The sequence below is a fragment of the Rana temporaria genome, chromosome 2 (genome assembly GCF_905171775.1).
Source record: "Rana temporaria chromosome 2, aRanTem1.1, whole genome shotgun sequence".
Classification (NCBI taxonomy): Eukaryota; Metazoa; Chordata; class Amphibia; order Anura; family Ranidae; genus Rana; species Rana temporaria.
This window is the reverse complement of record NC_053490.1, coordinates 303,895,341-303,911,104: the sequence shown is the minus strand read 5'-3', so window position 1 is coordinate 303,911,104 and position 15,764 is coordinate 303,895,341. Positions and strand designations below refer to the sequence as shown.

At 40.8% G+C, this 15,764-nt stretch overlaps 1 protein-coding gene across 1 annotated transcript in view; it reads right to left on the bottom strand.

The window, feature by feature from the left end:
* Window positions 1–7,137: 7,137 nt before the first annotated feature.
* Window positions 7,138–15,764, bottom strand: part of TFAP2E (transcription factor AP-2 epsilon) — a 49,475-nt gene continuing 40,848 nt past the window's right edge. The window contains exons 4-7 of the mRNA XM_040337312.1: window positions 13,369–13,597; window positions 12,704–12,822; window positions 10,699–10,840; window positions 7,138–8,226 (exon numbers count right to left, since the gene is read on the bottom strand). Coding sequence (XP_040193246.1) covers window positions 7,938–8,226; window positions 10,699–10,840; window positions 12,704–12,822; window positions 13,369–13,597 — 779 coding nt within the window. The 3' untranslated portion in view covers window positions 7,138–7,937. The remainder of the gene's footprint in view (window positions 8,227–10,698; window positions 10,841–12,703; window positions 12,823–13,368; window positions 13,598–15,764) is intronic.

Sequence of the window (15,764 nt, the reverse complement as noted above, 5' to 3'; positions counted from 1 at the left end):
CACCGTCACTTCACATTTTATATTGATGGACGTTATTTATTTTTCTTTTTTATGTGGACTTATTAGCACATTCACTTTAATTGCTTGGTTGTTTTGCTTAAATGTTTTCACTGTTTTACACCCAGTGATCATATTAATTTAGTGAAATATTCAGGGCCGGATTCCAGACAAGGCCAACAAGGCCGGGCCTCGGGGCGGCAGTGGGTGCAGGGGCGGCACTGCAGCTGAGAGGAGAGGACACTTTCATTTCGGGAGTCCCCCCATGTCATGTCACCGATGGTGAGAGAAGAGAAAACAGAGGGAAAAGGAGGTGAGATGGTTCTCAATGTCATTTTTGGCAGCAGCACCCCCCCTGCTTCCCAGTGTCCTGCCAAAAAAGTCCCCCGGCGGATAATGTCCCCCCTGTACTGCGCAGGCGGGTGCGGCATTGAAGGACCCAGCCTTGGGGCGGCAAAGGGAGTAAATCCGGGCCTGGAAATATTGCGGTTTCTCCTCAACCACCAGTGCTACATGTATATTTTTTATCATATATATCATTGTGGCCAGCATTAGTTGTCAAAGAAACAAGAACATAAACATATTTGACATTTTAATTCATTTTTATTTTTTCTTTCATGTATGCATTTTTTTTCTTTGTTTAACAACAACAGAGGTGTGTGAGAAATAACAAAGTTTTTAGGATTCAATGGTACCCCCCCCAAAACACAAGAAGGGTGAGAGTTTCCCCCAAAAAATAATAATAATAATAATAATAATACCCCCAAACTCACTCATAAATAACTTGCACTGAACATCTGTAAAATGTTCCCATTTAATTACACATATTTAAATATGTACAAAAGTCTCTTTTAATAGGGCTAGGAAGCGTCATCACATACAAGTGTATTTCCAGGGCTTTGCTGGACCCTGTGGTGAGGACCATGTAAGAGGCTGATCACATCTTGGAGCATCCTTAAACATACTACACAGCATAGGTGTGCGCAGCATATTGCATTAGGGGGTGCACCCCAAATCTCAAACACACACTACCGATCACTCACGATCTTCATTGAGAAAGGGAAGGGGCCGGGAAATTACATATTTACCAGCCCCTTCTGCCACTCATTCTAAAACATCCCCACAGCAACTGCTGGCAGGAGAGGAAAGGAGGGAAGCTGGAAGCGCTGTGATTGGGGAAAGGGAGGAGCTAGGGCAGTAGGGGGGATTTGTGCTGAACAGGGTGATAAGGGTGTGCCTGGGCACATCTGGCACACCCTGTGCACACGCCTATGCTACACAGTGACTTACTGCAAAAGGTATGTTAATTCACCAGAGTACAAAGTTGCTATTCCTCAGAGATGTTTAAAATGACAGCCTGCTAGACCAGCTAAATCAAAATAACTGTGATATGTAAAATGAACAGGATATGGGAAGCTAAAAGATTATATTAAGGAGATTGAACCTTCTGGATACTGAATATTGTTACGGAACATTTATAATTACCAAATACTGCAATGCTTTCCTTTTTTAAATAGTCTTGTACAATATGTTCTGCCTTTTATCCCTGAGCAGGTGAACCAACACAACCCGACTCGAGTGTGGATTTGTGTGGATCACATCAAACATGTCTAATCAAGCAGATTCAAGGCAGCAACAAGTGTGACAGCAAACTCACATGCGAACTAGAGGATTACACTGTCCCAGATTGTAGTCCAGCAAGGATCAGCACACCATCAGCTTTGTAAGACATTTCTTAATACACATTTATTAAGAACACAGGAACTAAAGTACATTAACGAATGCTTGCTCATTTCAGAGTGTTGTTCTCATTCATATGCAATTTTTGATTGATAAATAAATGATGTTTATCATCCTGTAATGCTGATGTGCAAATACGTGTACCATTCTAACCAGGGACCAGGCAGCAGAGAAAAGTTGGATGGTTACACTGGACCCTTTTCAGTGTACTAGAAACTGTAACATTTATATATCTCTAGATAATACATTTGCTATGATTATGTTGTTGTATTGCACACTTTGTAAAGATTGTTTTATTTTATTTTTATTAACACAGTGCCAACCTAATCCAGAAGAGAGTGTGTGGGTCTTTGCACTGACATAAAGTTAAATAAATAACCAAGGAACTTACATTTATTTTTGTTAAAGTGGTTGTAAACCCCATTCATAAAAATATGACCTGGGTACATATATCTGTAGTGTTTACTTATCTCTCTCCAAAGCCCTAATTGCCATATCTTTCTGCTGCTCCATTTCTCTGTTATCAGCATGATAACTTCTGACAAGTTCTCCAATACACAAGATAAAAGCAGCTGGAAATTTGTGTCGGGAGGGAACTTCGAGATCGATTAGCAGAGAGCTTGTCTATTCAGACTACAGCTCAGCAAGTTTCTTCCTTCCTCTGCCTATGTGGAGGGGGGTTGTGTGTCTTTCCTCCAATTATCTCACACATAGTGTATGCCCAGACTCCACACTCTATCCCAAAACAGGAAGAAAGATTTGTAACACAATGTGCAGATATACAGTACAAGTAATGCCTTGTACACACGATCGGAATTTCCAATGGAAATGGTCAGATGGAATTTTTTGATCATATATTCCGACGGTGTGTGTGCCCCATCAGAGTTTTTCCATTGGAAATTCCGACGGACTTAGAAAGAGAACATGTTCTTTTTTTTTCCGATGAAAAAATTTCCATCGGAAATTCCGTTCGTCTGTATGGAAGATGGAGAAAAAAACACGCATGCTCAGAATCAAGTCAACGCATGCTCGGAAGCATTGAACTTCATTTTTCTCGGCTCGTCATAGTGTTGTACGTCACCACGTTTTGGACGGTCGGAATTTGGTGTGACAGTGTGTATGCAAGACAGCTTGAACGAAATTCCATCAGAAAAATCCGTCTGAGTTTATCCCAACGGAAAATCCGATTGTGTGTACGGGGCATTAAATGTATGTGGGAGGATTTGTTTCATCTGTGTATCATATGAGGCTGTTCAATTCACTGGGATATGTGAAGGTTTATATACACTTTAAAGCAGACCTTGCTTCCAAATGGCAAGGTTTGATCATGTAATGCCCCCCTACCTTTCTGAAAAGCAGAATAAATATTTGAAATACCACCTGTAGGGGTAAAACAGTGAGAAAGTATACATAAGTATTAGCTAGCCATAAACTAGTATATTTGTGAACTAATATTATTTGTAGGAATATTCCTATAAACCAAAAAAATAAAAAATAATCTCAGCCTATTTGATGATTTGATAAATGTTGTTCAAAAGTACTTTAACACTTCATTTGCTTTTAACATTCAATTTTGGAATGAATGTCATTTCCTGAAAAAAAAACATATACGCTGTTAGAAATGTATTAATTTGAGAATTTTTTTTCCATTCTGCTCCTTCAAGTTTTATTGTCATTTAGGTGAAAAGCAAATGTTGATTTGACCCTACTAATGGTTAGAAAATGGAACAAGCATTCGTGAAACAAAAGGTTCAAACACTGTTCTTCTAGTGCAGGGGTCTCCAAACTGCAACCCGAGGGCCGGATGTGGCCCTTTTCTAGCCTTTATCCGGCCCTTGGGGCAGTATTGCTCCCAACAATATGAGGCACTATTCCTCCCAATGACACCAACAATGGGGCTCTATTTCTTCCACTAATAGCAATGATGGAGCACTATTCCTCCTCCTACTGCCCACCAACACTTGGGCCATGTTTATTCTCACTGATGCTCGGCCCTGGGGAATTTTCTACCCCCATTGGTCAGAATCCAGCCCCCCCTGAAGTCTCAAAGACAGTAAACTGGCCCTTTGCTTGAAAAGTATGGAGACCCCTGTTCTAATGTATGGGCAGCTCAAACTTTTCCCTGGCTTCTGCCCAAAGTGCCAAGGCAAAGCTGAATGCAACCTTCATCCAGCAAGATCTGGGGAATGTGGAGTAGTCCAAATCTCTATGTTATGCAGTGTCTTCTCGCCAGTTTTGGAGTACTCAGCATTCCCCAGGATCTCATCATCAGGAGGATGGTGTCATCCCCTTCTTTACCAAAGCTGGAGGAAAGTTGAGTATAATATCCTTTTTTTTCCACGTACTGGTGTTTTTAAATGCTTATGTTGGCTTTCAGCATATGCTAAGCTAGTAGTATACAGGCCAGGTGCTTGTCCTTTTTGGATTAAAATATAGAACTGGCTGTTAAGATTGATATGGTATTGACCCGATATGATCTTGACTTCAGATTCACTAGAGATCATTAATATGGATTGGCTCAAAGAAGTGAAGCAGTAATGCAAAATAATTCATAATAGGATTCTTGCTTATAAGGAAACACCAGACCAGATTAAATAATCCAAATGTCAATCCAGATATGTACCCATTAAAAGTATTACATGTATTTTAAATACTGCTGATGTAACTACCTGAGATACATCTTTAAATTACTTTTACAACATTTCCCACAAAGCAGAAATCAGATTAAGTTGGTTCTGTACTGTGAACCAATCATCACATTGCATTGCACAGGGCTGTCAAACTAACATGTTTTCAGGCTCTTATAGCTGTAAGGGGAGTTGTATATGAATTTACAGGAGGAACCATAGAAAAGAAGGACCTCTTCAGCGAAGTGATAATCATTCAACGAGCAGGCAAATGTAACAAAAAAGCTGAAGTAGTGAAAAGTGGTCTCATCCTCATTGCTATGCTGCGTATCAGGGATGTGTGAATCAGTGACTGACTAATCAGAATTACAATTATTTGGCAGATAAAAGTGTTCACATAAAGTATATGCATTTTAACTGCAAATGTAGCTGTTTTGCTTTAACTCTGTAATAACGGATGGAAAATATATATAAATAAATGTTTTATTCACCTCCTTCCTAAATGTGGAAGTTAAACACATGAATAGGCTGACTGCCTTGTTGACCCCCGACAGTGATTTATTTGGCTTTGCATTCTTGTAGATGTGACATCAGGACCATTAGAGAGCAGCTTATTCATTCCAGAGTCACTACTAAAATCACTTTCAGTAGGAATAATGGCTGTATTGTTTTTTTTTTTTAGGTCTTCAGGGTTTTAGAGAGGCCATCTTTAAAATGAATCATTCTCATTGCACTAGGTAAAATTAAAACAATAGGCTAGTGTCAATAAATAGTGGTATATTGGGCATTATAATAAGCATTAGTGATTTCTGATACTAGATGGTCAGTATCAATGTTTTGGTTAAAAGAGACAGCCCAAAAAATATTACCACTGTTAGTGGACAATGAATGGATTGATCGAGGGACTCTGGAGGCCAAAATCTTCCGGTTCTTATCTCTATTCCTTACTATGGAGTCTCACTAAAAGATTAGCTTTAGCCAGCCATAGATGGATTGAATTTTGACCGGTTCTGCAGGAACTTGCCGAGATTTGATCCACCTATGGACTGGCCAGTTGTACCCAAGAAACCAACTGGACAAAACCAGTCTGTCAAATTTTTTTTGCAAGTGATTGCTGCCAGTAGCTATAGTCGCTAGCAATAACCATTGTGTTCTGCTGGCTCTCTGCCGGCAAAACACAATAGTGTCTGCATCCACGGGGGAATCTAGCAAATTTTCTTTCCTTCATCTCGTGGTTGAAAAAAAAGAAAATCAAATCGTCTATGGCAGGGGTCTCAAACTGGCGGTCCTCCATCTGTTGCGAAAACTACATGTCCCATCATGCCTCTGCCTGTGGGAGTCAGGTTTGTAACTGTCAGCTTTGCAATGCCCCCAGTTTGAGACCCCTGGTCTATGGCTTGCCCTTAGTCTTTAATAGAGTGCAGTCCCCGTCCGGGAAATTTACCTTTTCTATTTCCTGGTCACCATTGTCTTTGGTACAGATAGTGATGGGAAATCCAGACATTTTGATTGTCACCAGAAAGTGAGTGGAAATCTTCCAGTGGGGTCGCCTGGTAATAACCTTTTAGAGAGGATTTCCCCCTAACTTCAAAGAGATTTTCTCTCAGTTCTTGGTCAATTCTTAATTTTTTCTCCACAGCCAGAAGTGATGAGAAATCTTGGCAATATTACACAGACAACAATCAAAATACCTTACGGGGGTCTCAAGCATTCCATACTCAATCCAAAACTAGACAAAAATGTTTTAACTTTACATTCAAATTCTGTAGAGCACTACTATAGGGAATCTGTTTTTTATTGTTCTAGTTACCCAGGCAGCTCATGTATTTTACGCATTGGAAATAAATTACTGCCAGTCGACTTATTTGATCTTGTCTTGTATTTTATATAATGAATCTGAATAAAATTAAATAAATGATGGCAGTGTTTTTAGGTGGACAAAACTTATTGGAGGCAATATGTAGGATAATATATTTAGCTTTCGTACACGTGGGACAATTTGTGTTATTATTATGTTAATTAAATCTTTGAGGGGACAGATTGGGGGAGGTGGTCCCTGGTTTCAGGTTAATAAAGAAGATTAATAATGAACATTTTATCCATTGAGCCTAAATTACTGCAGGCAGGAAATTATTGCCTAAGGAAACAAAGCCTCCCAAATACTAATACTGAGACTTTCTAGGATGTGTATTATAGGTCCTATAAGTAGAACACACACAAGTTTAAGTGCGCCATAGCCAAACATTTTTGCAAGCATAATAAAGACCATATAATGTTTATTCTGTGTTGATTCATTTAAGCTGGGAACTCCAGAAGGTAGTTCTCATCACTGGAGTCTTTAATGCCCCGTACACACGATCTGGCTTTTGCCCGGCCATACTCACATCGGAATTCCGATGGAATTCCATTGGAGTAAAATAGAACATGTTCTATATCTAAACTCCAATGGAATTCATCAGAATTTCTCCCATGGGGCATACACACGGTCAGAATTTCCATGGAAAAAATCCGTCTGACTTTTTCCATCGAAAATTTTGATCGTGTGTATGGGGCTTTAGAGGCTGTTCAGTAATTCATTTAATCTGAGGCCTCGTACACACGGCCGAGTTTCTCGGCAAAAACCAGCAAGAAGCTTGCTGTTTTTTTTTATTTTTGCCGAGGAAACCGGTCGTGTGTACACTTTTCAACAAGGAAACCGCCAAGGATCTCGTCAGGCCAAAAAGAAAGCAATGGGAAAATTTGGCTCGCCGAGATCCTCGGCGGCTTCACAAGGAACTCGACGAGCAAAACGATGTGTTTTGCCCGTCGAGTTTCTCGGCCGTGTGTACGAGGCCTGAGTCTCTGCAGAACAAAAACTGTAGATCAAGTGTACAGACTCTTTAAAGACCACAGCTTAGAAAGTTACTGCATTGCTGTATTGGATGTATGAACTACTCCCATGCTTGTGTCTGACACAGCAAACCTAAAGCATACAGTATGTGTTCAGGAACCTCACTCTTTCCATACCGAATTATAACACAAGTAGCTGCCTTTATGCTATAGCTTACACCTGAAAAAAAAAGTTTGCTAGAGTTTAAGAACTCTGACTGTAGATTGTCATAAACGTTCTCCACTTTCTTCATAGATACAATTTTGTGTTAAATCTGAATATCTCAGCTAAAGTAAAACATATGTCAACATTTGGTTGTACAACTGAAGATCAAGCAAAGGCATATGATTGAGGTGTGTGATCCTTGCAATAACTGCTTCCTATGTAACAGAGAATCCATTTTTTTTTTGTGATCGAGCATATTCATACATACTGTGCAAGAGTGTTGCAATGAGTCTGGTAACTGTATAGTAGTCTGTGTTCCTGGCAAACAAAGCTGATATTTAATTCACTTTAGTGAGATTCTGTCATCGTCTTCCCATCAACCCTCCTCAGTAGGCTTAGAGTTTTTTATGTGAAACTCCATATGCTGAAAACATGCAGAATTGTTGGTCTAGCTCCCAGGTGCACCACTGGGCAAACCTGTCTTGGCTGTCTAGCAGTCATCGTTTCATTCCAGGCCCCACTGTGGCTGTCACATATATTCATTTCCTATGTTTAATGTCTTTCTCCGAAGATTTAGATTCCCCCGTTGAATGTCCATTCCCTGTGCTGTTCATGAAGATCTTGTCCATGCCTTTAAGTGACTCAAGTAGGTAGTTCTGGAAAGCAGTAAGTGCTGCACATATGGCTGGACCTCCAAAGCCATGTGTGATTAGGCTGAAGTGAGTCAGGCAGCTCTGTACACCTGGCTCCAAAATAAGAGATGGACGGCTGTTTCCCAATGGAGAACGGTCTTGAGCCATCAAGTCAGCAAACTCTTTGCAAATTTGCCTGCAAGGTAAAGATTAGAGTTATGAATTAGTGTGGTATCTTTCTCACTGAATCCATGACTATGAATTATATAACTGTTAATACTGCAAGGTGCTTAAATAATATTTCAATGAATTAAGCATAACAGACCACAATTGTGTACATTACAATTTTTTTCACAAGCAATGTAAACTATGTTGGGTGCCAGGTTGGGCTTGGCTGACACTAAGCAACCCACATCTCAAACCAACCTACAGTAAAAGGCTTGGTTGCCACTACGCCAGCCCATATGTAATCTTGAGGGTGTTAACAGGAGGTCAACACCAAATGCAACATCAGTAGCAGTAGTCGGGTGCCGGTGTTCGGATTCAGGCTGTTTCTCCTGGGCTCTGTATTTCTCTGCCAGCTCATCGGGTTTACTTAGAGTGATCCTCCGGCTGGATAGTCCCCCCTTCCCCCGTAGACATTGCACGGTTGGCAGTGTGTCCAGAGAAGAGGGGTTTCCCCAGCTAATGTGGTACAACTGTGGGGCGATGAGGGAAGGCAGAGGATGATAGGACCCTGGGAAAGGGGGAGGAGGGGTCATTTACCGACATGAATGACCAGGAAGCCACTCAGCACAGAGCACTTCCCATTCATTCACTGTTTAGTGCAACTGAGGCTGCAGAGGAAGGGACTGGGGAATCTCTGTCCTCAGTCCCTTTCTCTGTCTCTAAAGTGAAACATCAGTGGTCTATATAGACCCCTAATATTTCACCAAAGCCCCCCCCCCCCAACGGGGCTCATAAAAGAATAATAAAAAATAACATTGTAAAAAAAAATTAAAAATGACTTACACCATCCACTGCTGTATTCACACCAATCTCTACTCTACTGACAGCATCCACAGCCCTACTGACATCAATCTTTGCCCTACTGACATTGTCCACTGCCGTACTGACACTGTCCACTGCCCTACTGACTACAATCTCTGCCCTACCTGGACCATCCACTGCCTACTGACACTGTCCACTGCCTTACTGACACCCTCTACTGACAACAATCTCTGCCTTACTGACACTCTCCATTGCCCTACTGACACCATCCTCTGCTCTGCTGACACCGTCCACTGCCCCACTGACACCATCCACTGCTCTACTGACTGACACCAATCTCTGCCTTACTGATACTCTCCACTGCCCTACTGACACTGTCCACTGCTCTTCTGACATCGTCCACTGCTCTACCGACACTGTCTATGTTTTAATACAATTTAAAATGTAGAGCTTACACAGAGCTAAGGATACTACACCCAGGCACCCAAAATTGTCACAAGGAAGTACTGCGAAAGTGAGCCAGTGAACAGCAGGGGGAGCAAATGCAAGCTGAGTTTTAGGCAGATCCCTAACTAGAAAGAATCACTTTCACTTTGTGAAAATCTGTTCACTTTATCAAAATTATGGCCAACATGGCATGGCGCAAAGCCTTGCTCCACTGGAAACTGCTGGGCTGACCCCACACGTTTTATATCAACATGTATTTGAGTAATACTTTATTGTAGCTAATGCTGGCCACACACTATACGAAAATCTGTCAGAAATTCGGTAATTTGGCCAGTTCATTAGTTTTCCGGTCAGTTAATGGGCATGGAATCGAAAATCATTGGGATGTTTTTGAGCCGAAAAAACGAAGGACAAGTTTGCAAATCTTCTGCAGAACGAACGATAAATTGAAAGGTTAATGTGCTTCCCATCCGAACTGTTTGCACCAGGTGTATGTAAAAAAAAAATTTAAAAAATGTATTCATTTATGTCCACTGAACGATTTATCGGTCATTACATGATGGCAATATCGTTTGCTCTCACGGCCGAATGTTCGTTTTTCGAAAATGGGTTTGGTCGATTTTTCATATAGTCTATGGCCAGCATAAGGGTTGACAACTATAGCAGGTTACTGAAAAAAAAATATACAGTTTTTTTTTGTGCCCTACATAATGCTTATATCATGAGAATTGGCTGTGGAGAAATATAGTACACTGATGGGAGGAATGCAGAAATCCATACCAGTCAATCAAATTTCAGTTTACTGGAGACTGGTCCAGGAAAGATGTATTCTGGTTGTGTCTTATAAATTACAACAATTTACATTTCTCCTTATCATCGTGTCAAATGAGCTAGTCTGCAACTGGAAATTATTTTTGCTTTGGCTCGCTATGCTTGACATTATGTTTAATTCTAACCAACATATTCCATAAAACTGGAGTCAAGAAAAATGGTCAGCTCCCAGGGTGACCCAATCAGATCCTATTTTTACTTTTGGAGCACCTAAGATCGGACTTGTTATGGGCAAGTTTTTTGCATATTCTATTCATGCAGCTCTGCATTAATGTGATGTTTGAACCACAATGTCATTGTCTTTGAACCATTTGCTTACTGCAGGCAATAAAATGGCAGATCTATTGTAAGGAAAGCATTCCCCATGACAGTATAGGAGGGTTAAAGGCCTGCTACTTACTTGGTAGCCAGCAGCATATTCTTTCTTGTGTGGAGCTCTGTTGGGTCTGAGTGTTGCCGACACAGGTATTCTGCTGCAGCTTTAGCTGGGAACTCTGTCTCACAGACATAGCCGAAGTCTCTAGCAAGATGCACAGCCTCCCCTAGATAGAAGAACAGGACAGTTACAATAACATACCATGTGTTAAGATCTATGGTGTTTTGAAAACTTATATGTGTTTTAATTTTTCATGCTAAGAACATTTTTAACAGGTGCCAGAAATGCACTTCACACTTTTTTTGTGAGATTAACTGGTAGCAAAAACAATATCTTGTGTAGCTACTATTCTCATCATCCCCCATGTAATGGAGATAATTAAATGCAGACATGTTTGAAGTCCAGCCTGTGTGACAATTATGTCTTGCTCCATAGATACAGTAGAGTAAGTAAGCATAGCTACCAGGGACAAGAAGTGACACACACATTTACTGAGAGAAAATAAAAACAAACTGAAAGAAAGGAAAGTAACAAAGGCACCTCATGTATTGACTGGCAGGCTGCAATATATTAGTATCCTTTTTGGGTTTTGATACACTTTAAATGTAATTTTTTCACCCAAACTCTGAAAAATCATTGTGACAGGAGTCACTTTGGGTGGGGGACCCGTGGAACCCAGCTTACCTTAGAGAGGTCGGGAAACACCCTCTTATGTGTAAGTTACTCTGTGTCTATTAGGAGCACAGGGTGACCGTGAAGCCACACCTCTTCCAGCTGGGCCTATGGGGTTAATACAGTCACTAATGCTACACCACCCTCTTTACTGAGTGTATTATGCATGTTCCAAACATGAAGATCAAAGGTAAAGTAAGTAAAGGGAAAGTGTCCTTCCCAATAAAGTTTGCTGAGTGCCCAGTTTTTGTTTATAAGATTTGTTGAAATGTTTGAATGTACCTGTGCCTCATGTTATTGGTTGTAAAGTTTACCCGCCCTGTGTCTCTATGCCAACAAGGAGGGGGGATTGTCCCCAGGGATATATACTTGTGTCTGTTCTTCAATAAAAGTTTTATGCTTTTATCAACCCTACACTGAGTTATGGCTAGTGACTGGGTGGGCTAAGGGATCTTGGATCGCGCTGGTACCGGGCAAGGGAAACTTTTATGCAGACATACTCCTCAGGAGTACGGGGGTCCATCACAATCATTGCCCACTATTATAAAACATTTGAATGCGGGTATTGCTACTTCCAGGACCCAAACCTACAGGTTCTCTTTACACAAGCTGGAAATGCAAGTGTTTCCTGGTACAGCAAGCTATTCATACTAGTATAAAGAATAGACTATACAGTAAAGATAGAGTAATAATAGAGTTGATATAGTTTTCTACTCGTAAATGTCTTTAAAGTAGAAGTTCAGCCAAAAACAAACTCTAATGCCGCGTACACAAAAAGTCAGACAGACTTTTTCCATAGGAAATTCCGACCGTGTATATGCCCCATCGGAGAAATTCCACCGGAATTCCGATAAATTCCATCAGAGTTTAAATATAGAACATGTTCTATTCACTCCAATGGAATTCCGTTGGAATTCCGATGTGCTTTAGGTCAGACAAAAGCCTGATCATGTGTACACGGCATTAGTCTACTGGCAGCCACATTCTAGGACTTATTTATCTAGGCCTGTAAAGCAAAAATCGCTATACATACATTTTCTGCAGCTAAACCGGTCCGGTTCCAAGCTGTCAGTGGCAGCTTCTTTGTTTAGGTGAGTGCAGGAGAGGCAGCAGACAACGGAAGCCCCCTAGTAACTCTATGAGTGATGTCATTTCCAAGGCATTTCCCAGCCGTTGTCGGCTGTCTCTTCCACACTGGTTGCAGAAATGGTATGTATGCCGATTTCTGATTTACAGGGTTATATAGGTTAGTCTTACGATGTGGCTGCAAGTAGATTTAGCGTTAGTTTTTGGCTGAACTTCCACTTTAAGTCTAAAAAGGGATTTGAATAAACTTCTCATATTGGGTATGTCTTACCTTCCACTAATGATGTTAACAGAGTAACATTGGCAGCTTTACGTCTTCCTGCAGGCAAATTCAAACCAATTTTTTCCAGCCTTTCTCGAAGGCAGCGACCACCATTTTTTGATTTTGCCCTAAAAGAAAAAAAAAGTAGACTATCAATTAATATATATGTACAGTTACACAATTGAGACCTAATAGCTTCACAGATATTTCTATAAGTTTAAATAAATGCCCCGATTATAAGCTACTAATGCCTAAAACACACTTCAGATGTTCGCATCATCAAATGCTATGGCTTATTCTGCTGAAGAAGGCCTCTTAGCGCTTTTGAGCAGGTGGGCCAACAGTAATGCTCTTGCGTGCTTTCTGCCATACAAAAATAAGACCATATCCTAGGAAGGAAATTACCTTACTATGATAATGTAAAGGAAAAGCTAAACAGACACAGTCACCCTTAGTCAGCTGGCCAGCCAGTTGATTTGAAGAGTTTAGACGAGGGAAAGTTTAATTTAAGTAAAAGTATAATGTTTCTTTGACAACAAAAAAAATTAGGTTTTCCAATCAAAGACAATAAGCTGGTTTATACTTATTAAAGTATTCTCTTTATTCCTTCCAGTTCTAGATATTAGCTACATTGGCATACAACATATACAAATGAACTAATATTTTTTACTGACCTCCGTAAAACTCCTCCAAGCAGGGATGCGTTGAGACACTCAGGAGGAGACAACCGTCTCTGGACCTCTCCCACTGTCACTTTGTACTTCGATGTGGAACTGAGTAGTGATAGGCGCCCAGGGACAGAACAGAAAACTTCGTTTGGATTGGTCACACCACCTATGAGGCTTTCTTTATGTAGAGATAGGGAGGACATCATGCTGCCATTGTTCTTGGACGCATTTGGAACTATTAAGTGAGAAGAGAAAGATCATAAGTGAAAATTTGTGAATATTAATAAAGTTAATATATTACACTGATTATATCTTTGTGATATAGTAATGCACACTGTGAGCAAGAATTTTAAAACTGTAGCAAGGGAAAGGGGAGGTGAGGCCTACAGCAATCAATTAAAATCCAGCAGTATTCATCAATACCACTGATTAGTTAGTTAGAAGATAAGCATAACAAACATTACTAAGGCAGGTCATACACAGCCCACTTTTTTTAAAAACATAGAGGAGTGATAGCAGAAATAAGACCAAGTGACTTAAAGCGGAGGTCCGCCGAAAAAAAATATATTAAAAGCCAGCAGCTACAAATACTGCAGCTGCTGACTTTTAATATACGGACACTTACCTGTCCAGGGCACCTGCGATGTCGGCAGCCGAAGCCGATCTGTCAGCCGGCTCTTGGCTGCTGCCGCCGCCATCCTCGATAAGGGAATCAGGAAGTGAAGCCTTGAGGCTTCACTTCCTGGTTCCCTACTGTTCATACGCGAGTCACGCTGCACGTTCTCACTGGTCCCTGCTGTCTTCTGGGACCTGTGTGTCTCCCAGAAGACAGCGGGGGAGGACAGAGTAGGCGCCGGAAGTGGCGTAGGTCACCTGATTACCGATGTGATCTATGCCCGGAAGTGGGAGCAAATACCTGTATAACACAGCTATCTGCTCCCTCCTCCCCCTGAAAGGTGCCAAATGTGACACCGGAGGGGGGGAGGATTCCAAAAAGTGGAAGTTCCATTTTTGGGTGGAACTCCACTTTAAGACAACACTTTTTTTTCCTTAGTTTTGGATATAGTGGGGAGGGATTGGAACACCTATTAGGTTTTTGTCACTGTCTGTGCCCCCAATAGGGAGATTCACCCTCTCTATTGGTCCTGTTTACCATTATCATTGAAGGTGAAAGTAAAAAAAAAAACTTAGCATTTTCCCCAGAAAAGTAATTGAGGGGAATTCTTCCAATGTGGACACTAGTTCTGGTGAGAGATTCCCTTCATTTGTATGGATTTGTTTGAAGCTTGACTTACTTAAAACCTGACTGCAGCTCAAATTTAATTGTTATAACCTTGAATTTTTTGTTCTATCGTATAAAAAAAATGAAATTTCATTATGACAGCTGCACCCACCAATTTTCCAGCTTGTTCCTTCGACAGATTTAAATAATCGACCACACTACGATGGAAATTCATCTGGTCCCTGCTGAACCTGAAGTCTACCCCTTCAACACTCTATGCAAATAATTTTTTTGGCTGGAGTAGGGCATTAATTACAGCTCATTCCTCTTTTTTCCACAGAAATGAGAACAAACCTTTTACCCATATAAGGCAGAAGAGGAGTTTTGACAGAAATGGGCCTTTAGCAGGTTTCTCATCAGCGGCCTAAATTTTAAATAACCTTGTAACAATAAGAATAATATTTCAGTAATATCTAACATAATATATTTTGTGGTGTTAAAATGGTTCATGTGAAAAATTCGCTCTTTGAAGCTGCCTTTATATGAAACGTGCAATTTTTTTCTAGCTGTAAGCAGTATTTATATAAAATGCTGTAACTGACTTTTGAATCATGTGTCCGGGTTTCAGTCCACCTGAAACACGGACACATTATGCAGACAGGAATGTGGCTCAGAACAGGGATTGATAGGAAGTTGGGGGGGAGCACTGCAGCACAACTGAATTGTGTTGTTTATACCTCCTCCAGACTAAGTTCTGCTGCACAAGGACTGCAAGTGATTCTAAATCTAATGTGAGTACTTACACTGCTTGCATTAAAAAACATATATTGTGTTGCTGCAGTAGCCTGTTTTTTGAGACCTTGGTATGTTACTCTCCTGTTTGGTGCTAGTTAGTACATTCCAAAAATAGGAAACTCCTTGTCTCTCACTCTACAGCTTAGTTGTTTCACTTTCCAAGCAGAGACTGGGTTTAGGAAAGTCATTGTCTTCTTACACTTCAAAAGACCTGGAGTTTAGCTGTAATGTCCCATACACACGACTGGGTTTTCCAACGGGAAAACTGAGAGGAGAGCTTTTGGCCGGGAATCCCGGCCGTGTTTATGCTCCCTCACAGTTTTTCCGGCGGGAAAACTGATAAACCCGCCGGCAAAAAAAAGAGAACCAGCTCTCTTTTTTTCCC